The following is an 11,206-nucleotide window of genomic DNA, read 5'->3' on the forward strand; positions in this document are numbered from 1 at the left end:
ACAGTTTTTTTTTTTTTTACCATCCTATAAACTTGAAATTTCACATGCCCTCTATGTAAAAGAACGTTCAAACAAGTATTGATTGACATTGAAAATGGCGACAAATTAAACGTTGGAGAATAGATGAATAAATCATCAAAGAATCAATTCAATCAATTCATCGATTCAATAGATTGAACAAGAGCCACACACAGTCCAGATGGATTTGTCTTGAAATTAAGACAAGGGAGAGTGAAAGATCACAAATTGTAGAAAAAGAAGCCAATACGCTACTGCACATCACTTTGTGGGTACACACAGATGAAATGAAAGTATAAAAACATGGCCAGGCTACTTTCAAAATAGTTGTTCCTCTGCTGAGGGAAGGTGGAGCATAGAACTAAAGTGGGAAAAGTGAAGGTTTTGATTATTATTTTTTTATTTTTTAAAATAGATGCCAAAGCATTAATATATTTTAAGTGTGGGCATAGGTACATGAGTATTCGATGTGTTGTTTGTTTCATGATATTGTATTTTTAAAAAGAAGGACATGAGAAGAGAGAGTGCATATTCAATAATTAGGAAAGTGATACTGAAGGTACCAAATCAAGAACTGGAGTCCCATGCCCACTCCCTTGAAGAACAGGATGCCAGAATTTAGTGTGGTTTAATGGGTTCTCTAGACATGACTCATGTTTCCATTTATATGCACTGACCCATTATGTGAATGAAAGACGTCACCTGGAATTTGAGCCTCTCTAGTCCTTGGCTTAAAACATGCTTTCCATTACAGCAGCATTTTTACTTTTTAACACACTGGGCTAGATCTTGGGGCATATCCTCATAAAAGAAGGATAAGAATTGTCCAGGGGTGATAATGTGTGAAGGTGAATGTGTTTGTATTTGGGAATGTTAGCATATCATTCAGTACTGTAATTGACCCTCTCAGCTTTTGTAGGAAAAGAATCATCTCCACTTGTGGGATGTGGTTTGGAAGCCCAGCTCTCCCAGGGAAACTTCCAGCGTGGTTCCCTTTCTCTTTGATTTACCTGAGACACCAGTTCTCAACTAGGCCTCCATTGCAGTCCTTCAAGGGATTTATTTGCATGGTGTAGAACCCATTCCCTCCGAAAATAAATACTTATTCTCTAACTTAGCTGTATTCAAACTTGGAGGCCATGAGTTTGAGGAATATGGGGATAAAACCAATATTTAAGCCCCAAGCTAAGATCAAAGCCATCCCTTGAGGATGCATTGTCACTTCAGAATGCACCCTGCCTCAAAATGTAAATCAGATGACAGCACCCACTCCTTTGTAGGAGTCTCCAGTGGCTGTCCTGGTGTACAACAATAAAGTCAAATGTCCTGGTCTGAATGTTTATGTCCCTCCAAATTTACATGCTGAAAAGTCTAACTCCCAAGGCAACAGTTTTAAAAGTAGGATCCTTTGGGAGATGCTTCTATCCTGAGGAGCCCTCCTGAATGGGTAGTGCCCTTGTCAAAGAGGCCAAGGAAGCATGTTTGCTCTTCCATCCTGTGAGGACACAGGGAGAAGCTAGCAGTCCACCATCTGGGAGAGGGCCCTTACCAGAACCAAACCATGCTGATACCCCGATCTTGAATTTTCCAACTCTCCAAACTGTGAGAAATAAATTTCTGTTGTTTATGAGCCACCCAGTTTAAAACATTTTGTTAGAGCACTTAAAATGAACTACAACCTTTAGGTCCTAGCAATCAAGTGATCACCACCTATCTCTTAAACCACCTCTTGTCATTGTCCTCTCCTGCTTATCCTACTACTATCCTGGTCTTTTTTCAGATCCAAGCTCACTCCTGCCTCATATCTTTATCACCTGCCCACTTTCCCAGCTTGAAACACTCTTTAACCCCCCCTTTCCCCACGCCAGCCCATTTCCACGCTTTGGTGCATCCATTCTTGGGTACCCACCTCAGGTTTGCATTTCAGAGACTTAGGGTGGGATCTTGAGGTGGCTCATGTTTTAGAGGCTGCTCCTGTGATTCCAATGTGTAGTCAGTGGAGAATCACAGCTCTGTCTTACACCTCACCTGGTCAAAGACCAGACAGCTACCAAAGATGATGTCTCCCCTCTATTTTCCATCTCAGTTCCTTAGTTACCTCCTTCAGAGATCAGCACAATTTATGTAACTTTTTGTTTAACTTTGATGTTTTGGTCTATCACTTCTAGGGAGCAATGCATCTCCTAGCATAAGTCCTGGACATGTGACATCAGTGTCAGCTGGCAACTTATTTTAAATACAAAATTTCAGGCCCCAGCTGCATGCAGTGGTGTTCACCTGTAACCCCAATGATTCAGGAGGCTGAGGTAGGAGGATCAAAAGCTCAAAAGCTGGGCTCAGCAACATAGTGAGGCCTTAAACAATTAGCAAGACCCTGTCTCTAAATAAAACATAAAATGGCTAAGGATGTGGCTCAGTGATTAGGCACCCCTTGGTTCAACTCCTAGTACAAAAGAAGAGAAGGAGAAGGAGAAGGAGAAGGAGAAGGAGAAGGAGAAGGAGAAGGAGAAATAAAGAAAGAAATTCAGGCCCCACGCCTGTCTTTCAGGCTGAAGTTTGAGAACCACTGCAGTAACTAGAAGCTTTGGGTATTCAGGCGCTGTGTGCTGTTCACTCTGACCTTCCTGCCTAGCAGGCTCAGACTTAGAGTAGGGGCTCAGGGCTCTTCTGTTGAATGAACGAGAAATAGCACTTTTTGAGCATATTTCTCCTGCCAGGATCTCACATCTAGATTGAAGGTTAGAAGAAAGGAGAGAAACAAACCAAAAATCCCCCACCCAAACAATTTTTACCTCATTTCTCAAAACCTTCTAAGGTTTATACATAAAAGATTTTTCTCCTCACTGTGAGCATACAAACATTTTTGTGCATTTTTAGAATATCTGCTTCTCCATTTTTCAGAGAGATCTCAGTTGAAATGTACCTAAAAATATCTGTCACATGAACAACGATCATTCTATTATTTCATATTAGAACTGTGAATTGAGCTGATTTGTGTAAGGACAGATGTTTCAAAAGTAGAATCGTACAGCCCTGTTCTCCCACTTCTGAATTCTAGCATCATAATTTGGAAGAACATCAGGGATCACTGAGACCAGCCGAACTGGAGAGAGACAGTTGAAGAGACTGGGCCAAGTTCCCAAAGGGAGAAGTGAGAGACTGAGCCAAGTTGGAAGATGAGCCCAGCACTGTGTGCCTGAAGCTCATCAACCTTAGAATCTGGTAAATTTATCCCTATAACACGATAATGCCTTTCTGCTTCATTCTCACAAATTTCCATAGTTTTACTAATATAAGTTATAGGGAGAAGGCAATAAAAGGTGAATTTCCCATGACCACTTGAGCCATGACTGGACCCCCCACCCCCACCCCCGTGGATGGTGTCCTCTGGACAACTCAGCCTGGGGGAGGTGGTTATTAGTCACAGCAGTCACCCAAAAGGTGAGCTGAGGGGAGGAGAGTAATTTAACCATTGAATCCCCCTTTCTGAATCCTGGGGTGAAGAGACCATTGTCAGCAACTCCTTCAGGCTCCTCTCCCAGGGGCATGTGTCACATTTCAATGAAGTGAGCATTTGAAAACAGAAACACTTGCAGTGAGCACAGCAGAGGCAGCTCTGACAGCTGATTCCAGCTCTACCAGGGATGAGCACTAGCCTGGGAAGGGCCCTTCACACACATAATGGTGAGTCCTGGACTTTTCTTTGACCACCAGGTTGTCTTCCTATGTAACTACTCTTTGTAGGACTCAACGTAATGGAAGAGAAGCTCAGACTCTTGAGAGATGACAGAACTATGCTCATATTCCAGTCCCAATGTTCAGTAGTTGTGTGGCTGTGAGCAAGCTACTCACCCTCTTCAAAACTCAGTTTATTCAGCTATAGAATGGGAATAATAGCAGCCACTGTTTATAGAAATTGCTATAGAATTTAATGACATAGTGTAGGTGAGGGCTCACTACTCCTAACTGCCAGTATCTTTCTCTCCCTGTGCTCCTTGGGAGTTTCTGTGCTTCCTTTAGACATTAATACTTGGGATTAGGGATGGGAAGGGGCCACCATTCATCCAGTGTCTGGTGTGTGCCTTCCATCTTACTGTCTACACTAATGCTGCAGGATAATTATCACCACCGCCATCATCATCGGATGAGGAAACAAACTCAGAACTTATGTGACTTGTGAAAAGACCTACACTAGTGAGTGAAGCTAATCATAAGCAACTAAAGTGTGGTCTTTTGATTGTGTTATGGAGTCTTTCAAAGGGAAAAAATAATGTATTTCTGCCATTGTTGTAGAACATCAAAGGTAATGTTGGGGAGAAGAAAATAAAGGGAAATACTTTCTTTTTAAATATAACCTTGACAATCTACAAAGAGAGGCAAATATATACAAAGGTAGGCACGTAGATTCCATAATTGCACTAAGAAATTTACTTGCTTTGCCATTATTAGTAAGAAAACTTAAAATGTGTTTTTTTTTATCAAGAAGAAACTGGAGTTAGAAGTCTTAAATATATGTATTTTTTCACTTAATTTTCTCATAGTTCTGTGATAGAAAATCATCAATGTACATAAAAGAATGCTTGTGTTAGTCTAGTCTATATTATCATAAAGAGAAAGAAAAATAAAACTAACCAAAATTTCCAACTCTATTACACTAAAGAAAAGAGAAGCCATCAAAACTCTCCAATCCTATGGAAAAAAACTAAGCTAAATTATGGAATACCACATAATTGTCAACAATGCTTTAATCATTAAAAATTGCATCATAACTTAGATCTATCATTCAAGGTATTTTTAAATAAAAAGGCAGGTGAGGAAATGAAAGTATGATAACAGAAAATTATAAAGTACATATTTTAAATGATGAAATTATACACAGATCAGTACTAATTTAACAATGATTGTCTCTCAAGTGAGAGGACTATAGAAAGAGTTTACTGTTTCATTTCTGCATATCTATATTCCGAATCTTGAATATGTGTTACTTTATAATAAGCAACCATAATTATTTTGGGAAAACATCATGTATATATTACAAGAAATGCACACTATCAAGTTAAACTCTCTTTTCTTCTATTGTCATTTTGTTTCCACTAAAAAAAAGAATCCATTATCTTCTCCCTCTTTGTGAGCAACAGTGTCCTTGTTTATTTTTTGAAGATCTTAGTAATTAAGGTCAAGCTGTTTTGTTCTATTAGAACATTACAGTTATGCATAGTAGTTGGTTTTATTTTGACAAAATCCTACATGCAAGGAAGTTGATTTCAATCCCCATTGCCCACTTCTCCCTCTCCCTCTTCCCTCTTTTTATTCTCTTCCTCTACTCTATTGATCTTCCTTTCTCTAGTAACTTTGTTTTTGATTGACACTTTCTACATATAAATAAAGGTGAAATTCTCTGTGGCATATTCATGCATGTCTATAATGTGAGTTTATTAAATTCATTTAATTCTTCTTCCCTCATCCCTCCCCCTTACCTTTCCATCTCCTTCTATTCCTCTGATGTTCTCTATATCTTTGAAGCTGTTGTTTTAAGAGTCCTGGACTCAAAGTCTTGGTTTGAAAGCCCTGTGGGGATTTGTAAGTCATATCTCTGCTGGTGACTGCCTTCCTGTACAGGTTGGGCTGTTACAAAGAGGCTGGTGTGCTCCCCTCCCCTATGACTCTGCAACTCTGATCCCTTCTCTCTTCCTTCCTCTCTTGCCCCAGAAGGTTTCTTTCTCACCTCTATACTTTTCCCATCCTGAAATGAAGGGCTTCCAGACTAGGAACACCTGGGATGAACCCTTTGCTCTTCCTATTCCAACCAAGCAAGTGTGGGAGCCATTGTCTCCAACCCTGCACTCCTGCAAAGGGAAGTCTCCTCTCTACAGTAAGAGAAAGGACCAGGCATCTCTGGTCTATGGGGGTTGAAATGATACAGGGTAGAAAATGAGCTGTCTTCTGAACTCAGGAAGCATTAATTCCACATATATATTTTGGGGGTTGAGTTTTTACAGAGAAATAATAGGAAACCATGAAGCAGAATATTGGTACTGTAGTTCAGCCACATTGTAGGTTAAATGATTGTTATGATACCCCCTGGAAACCCACTCTATTTCAGTGTGCTCCAAATAATGACTTTCAATTAATTTTGGGAACACCATGTGTCCCTTAAAATTTGGACTCTTTGAGTTTTGTTTGCTTCTTTAATTAAAATAATAAAATACACTTTTCAAGCAAGAGAACTGCTTTTGCGAAATCTCCTGTGTTATCAAAATGGCACCCACCTTCAGCAATACTGCCCAGTGTCTGCCACTGAAGCCCTCTTCTGAGCTCCAAAGTGCTCATCCTAGGAAACTTGACTTTGTTACTGGTTCTGACACCCAACTCTCTTAAGAGGGCAAAGAAAGACATAGAATACAACTTTTCTTTTGTAAAACATAGCGGTCTTCCTCTGTTCTGACAGCTAGTCAGAAAGGGGAACTCCTGAAGCCACAGTTTCTCAACGGGTGTAATAAAGACTCAGCAGCTTCCTTAGCACACAGAACAGAAATGAAAGGAGCGAAAATTCCAAAGACTTGGAGGACATGGCCATGAGACACCCCACCCCCTCTCATTTGATGGAGAATACCAGCGGATGTTTGGCAAGAGAGCAGGAGAGTCAGAAAATCTATTACTTACCATTGTGTTTGAAAAGAGTGGATGAGCCTGGCACTCAGTGACCCTGGTGATGCTGTGACTTGGACAGTGAATGTGCAGTTTAGCTCTGAAGGGTGTACTTCCTTTCTGAGCTGTGTGGTCTGACCAGCCTTCACACATTGATATGGAAGCTGTATTTGCATGTTATCTCAGCTCTCGAAACATTTGTATAACTGGCCAGGTTTATCTCGCTGTTATACTGTAGTAATGTGAAAACAGGAATAGGTGAAGCTTTGAAGTCTAAAAGATTGATGAAAATCTTTTAAAAAGGTGCCTGGATATTGAAGTCTGTGGGCATTATTACCTGTTTTATTTAAAAATCTGTATTTGGGGATACATGTATATATGTATATGTGTGTATGTTTTTCTCTCTGTCTGTCCTATTGTCTATGAAATCTGTCTGTCCTGTTGTCTATGAAAGATGTACACTAAAATGTTAATAGTGGTTGACTTGTGTGGAGTATTGTTACCAAGTAATCATTTTGTACACCTCTGATTGTTTCAAGTTTTCTATATTGAGTACATAGCACTTGTGTAAAAAATCAGCATCCTCCCATAAAAAAAGGATAAAGATCATTTTTATCAACAACTCTAAATATATTAAAACTCATATAGCTGGTACTAAAATGGTAAAATTTTCCATAAGCTTATTATAGAATTCCATTCATTTCACTCATAAAGCAAAGAACATGTCAATCCACTTTGTGTATTAATTTGAGGGTGATATTTGTTGACAGCAGACACTTCCATCTCTGACACTGGTAAACTAGATATGCCAATGGCATTTTATTATAATCCAAACTGTCATTCTTTCCAATCATTCATAGCACCTCTCTGAACACATCCTGATATGTGGACTTTACTCTTTTGTATTAAATATATAGCCTGATAAAAATGTTAGTTCTGAAGCAAAGGTCATCTATGTTTTGCATTGTAAATGAAAGATATCTGATTCGTTAGTTTGAGTTTATAACTTTCTAGATTTAAGTACTATCGTGTATTTTTAGTGTAGGGTCACTACATTTCTATACTTGATATTAAGCTAAACCTACTACATTTATACAAAATAATGTGTTTAAACAGGTGTTTTCTATTATTAGTTCCTAAAAATAAAAATGTTTTTCAAATTCAAGATGTCATTAGAAATATATATAGTGTTATAGTGGGACAAGATAGAAAGCCAGGGCAGGGAGCAAATACCAGAAGTAGAGAATTTGATAACTGCCTGGAAAGAAGGTTGCTGCTTGAGGCATTGTCAGAATATATGTAGGTTTAGTCAAGGAATCTAAGATTACAGTCTCTGGCACACAATGAATATCCCATGAATGAATGCAAGAGGAAGTTCAAAGCAAGAAATAGTGTCACCAGGCTTTCAGATACAACACATTTGCAGAGGAAGGCCTTGAAATGGAGACATTCTTTACCTTGACGGGAACACCCCTGATCAACTATCTGTTGGAAGACAGATTTCACAGCACAGGTGGAGGTTGGGGATAGAAGCAGTGGTTATCAGCCCTTCTGCACATCACCTGGGAAGCTTAAAAAAAAGTCCACTTCCCTGTGAATGACATTGGTCAAATTTTGCTCTGTGCATATATGAATATGTCACATGAGTCCTATTTATATGTATAAAGGTAATGCACCAATTTAAAAAAATAAATAAATAGAAGGAAGACCAATAGAGTAGGGGAAGAGGATTAGGAGGGAGGGAGGAGGAGAAGGAAAGAAATACTAGGGAATGAAATGAAGCAAATTATTTTATGTGCATATATGAATATGTCACAATGAACCCCATTATTAGGCACAATTATAAGACACTCGTAAAACGTAATCAAAATTTAATTTTTTAAAAATATATTTTTAGTTATGGATGGACAAAATCCCTTTATTTTATTTATTTATTTTTATGTGGTGCTGAAGGTTGAACCCAGGGCCTCCCACTTGAGAGGCAAGTGTTATACCACTAACCTACAACCACAGCTACACTCCAGAGTGTTAAATCAAAATCTCTGGGATTGGGACCCATGAATCAGTATTTTTTAAAACTCTCCAGATGATTTCAAAGTGTATGCATATTTGAGCACCCATGCCTCCAAAGGAGAAGCAGGTGACATATTAGTGAGGTGGGGAACAGATTACTAGGCCAGCCTTGCAGGTCGTCAATCCTAACATATGATGTTGTCTTCTACCAAATTTTACCAATGTATTTTCACCATGTACTACGTAATTGCTTATTCTTGATCATTCTATGATTTTTGCTCTATACCAATAAGTCGAAACAAAATTACATGATAAATAGATACCCAGCAATTTGTAGTTAACAATGCAGCCACTTAGACAAGTCTGGTGAAAGGAACTTTGAGTTTCAATTCATTCATTTGAATTTCCCTTCAATTTGTCCTTACTTCTAAACACAGATGAAGGTAATTTTTAAAATATAAATTCTGCAAGCTCTCAAACACACACATTTAAGAAATATATTTGGCTGAGACAGGAAAGGTAAGGACTGCAGTTCCCAAATAGGACTAATAATCCACCAATAGATTTTTATTTTTAGCTTTTGAAGCATAATCGCTTTTTAAAAAATATGCCAAATTTTACATATGTAAGTGTATTTCCTGTGAAGTCAAGTAAGTACATAAGTCCCTGAGCAGGAAGATGAAACAGGAAATGCAGTGAACACAACAGACAATACAGTGATATCATCTAAAACAGATAAATTTCTATGTATACAGCATGGGCTGAAGTTACTCCTGCTGGTAGAAGGGAGAAGAAGCTCAGAGAATGCAAAAGTGGTTCCAATTCTTCAAACACTGGAACACCGTGTATTCTGTTACATTCTAGAGAATTGCTTTTGTTCAAGGTAAAAGGAGTCTGTCTCTCCAATCACCCAAGGTAGTGGTGGGTAAAAACTGTCAGGTTTAGATACACTGTTGGGTAAGGAAACAAACTTCATTTTTTTTTCAGGGTGTGTGGGTACCAGAGATTGAACTCAGGGGCATTCAACCAGTGAGCCTCATCCCCAGCCATATTTTGTATCTTATTTAGAGACAGGGTCTTACTGAGTTGCTTAGTGCCTCACTTTTTCTGAAGCTGACTTTGAACTCTCCATCTTCCTCATCTCAGCCTCTGGAGCCGCTGGGATTACAGGTGTGCACCAGGGTGCCCAACCTGACTTCATTTTTAAAAGTCAGTTTTAAAGGAGATAGAGGAGAGGAGAACTAACACAGCTTAAGTAACACGAGTGACCATTTCTTAAAACATCATCAGTGTAGTAGTAACTAGGCTTTTAAAGGAGCATGTTAGCATTGAAGATTAGAAACATTTACAAATTCCTGTAATATTTCACTTTATGCCAAAATAGCTTAACATTTTAGGGAAGAAAACATGAGCATCTTTGTGCCCAATATTAACATGCCTGACCGAGACTCTAGGGGAATGGAGGGTTGGTGAATCTCATCTCTTAGAAGAAGTTTTGTCTGCCGCTCGATCCCCCTTTGTTTGGACTTTTGGGAATTACAACCCCAAATGAAATTCTTTCAATGTTTGTCTTTTATGGTGCTAATTGTATCAGATAAATTAAGTTTGGCTTCCCAACTATATTTGGAACTTCCCTAGTGAGAATTATTTTTCATACTGCCCTCTGTTATCCTAGATAGTTTTAAAAACAAGAACAACAAAAATCCAAAACGCTTTTGGGCTCACAGGTTCTTTTAAGAATCTGATTAAAGTAATATAGGGTTCGCATACTCCTAATGCATGTGTATAGCTTCCTTAGAAGACTGTCATTTCTGGGGAACTATAAGAGAATCCTTGGCTAAGATGGTCATTACATTGCAGTTCTTTGATCATGAAATAAAAATACAAAACTATGAAAGGATCTCCCTCAAGTTTCCAGATGGGGAAACAGGTCAGTTAAAACCTCTGTATTTTGTAAACATGTCTCTTTTTATCAACATGCATTTAAACCATGTCAGCAAAGACCAATTAGAACTCAGGAAGTAGATTCATAGAAATTCAAGGAAAGTCTAGTGTTCCTGCTTGGCTAGATAGGGAGCAGCCAAAAGGAAAGTAGTGGCAGGAGAAGGAATTAAAAGCAGACACAGTGGAGAAGGGTGTGCAGGAAAAAATTGGGCGCTTCCTCCATTTGGCTTTTTTCTCTTTCACTTTTTGTTCTAAATATAAATCAAAATTTTTTCACACAAGTTCTTTCTATTTTTGAGAAAAGAGGGTCTTAACATCAATAATCTTGGAGAAATAACTTACTAATCAACTTCAATGAAAAATTAACTCATTCTTTGGTAGAAGGAGAATTCCTACTATATTTCAATAGAATGAGTAATTGTGTATAAAGTCAAGAAGGGCTGGAACAGTAGTCTTGACAGTTCAAACCCAGGCAAGTGCTCACTACATTCCAGAAGAACCGCCGAAGTAGGACGGTGGATGAAAAATCTAGACTTTAAGGAGTTTTTAGCCAATTCAACTGACTTGGACAGACAAAGGTTAC

At 38.6% G+C, this 11,206-nt stretch overlaps 1 protein-coding gene across 2 annotated transcripts in view; it reads right to left on the minus strand.

Moving 5' to 3' along the window:
* The window catches only part of Fyb1 (FYN binding protein 1), a 167,920-nt gene extending 161,151 nt beyond the window's left edge, over positions 1–6,769 (minus strand). Inside the window, exon 1 of one of the 2 annotated variants that reach the window (XM_040272626.2) lies at positions 6,682–6,769. In XM_040272626.2, coding sequence (XP_040128560.1) covers positions 6,682–6,684 — 3 coding nt within the window. In that variant the 5' untranslated portion in view covers positions 6,685–6,769. The remainder of the gene's footprint in view (positions 1–6,681) is intronic. The other variant, XM_040272624.2, reaches the window with a different exon arrangement.
* Positions 6,770–11,206: the final 4,437 nt, after the last annotated feature.

Source organism: Ictidomys tridecemlineatus, chromosome 1 (assembly GCF_052094955.1).
Source record: "Ictidomys tridecemlineatus isolate mIctTri1 chromosome 1, mIctTri1.hap1, whole genome shotgun sequence".
NCBI lineage: Eukaryota > Metazoa > Chordata > Mammalia > Rodentia > Sciuridae > Ictidomys > Ictidomys tridecemlineatus.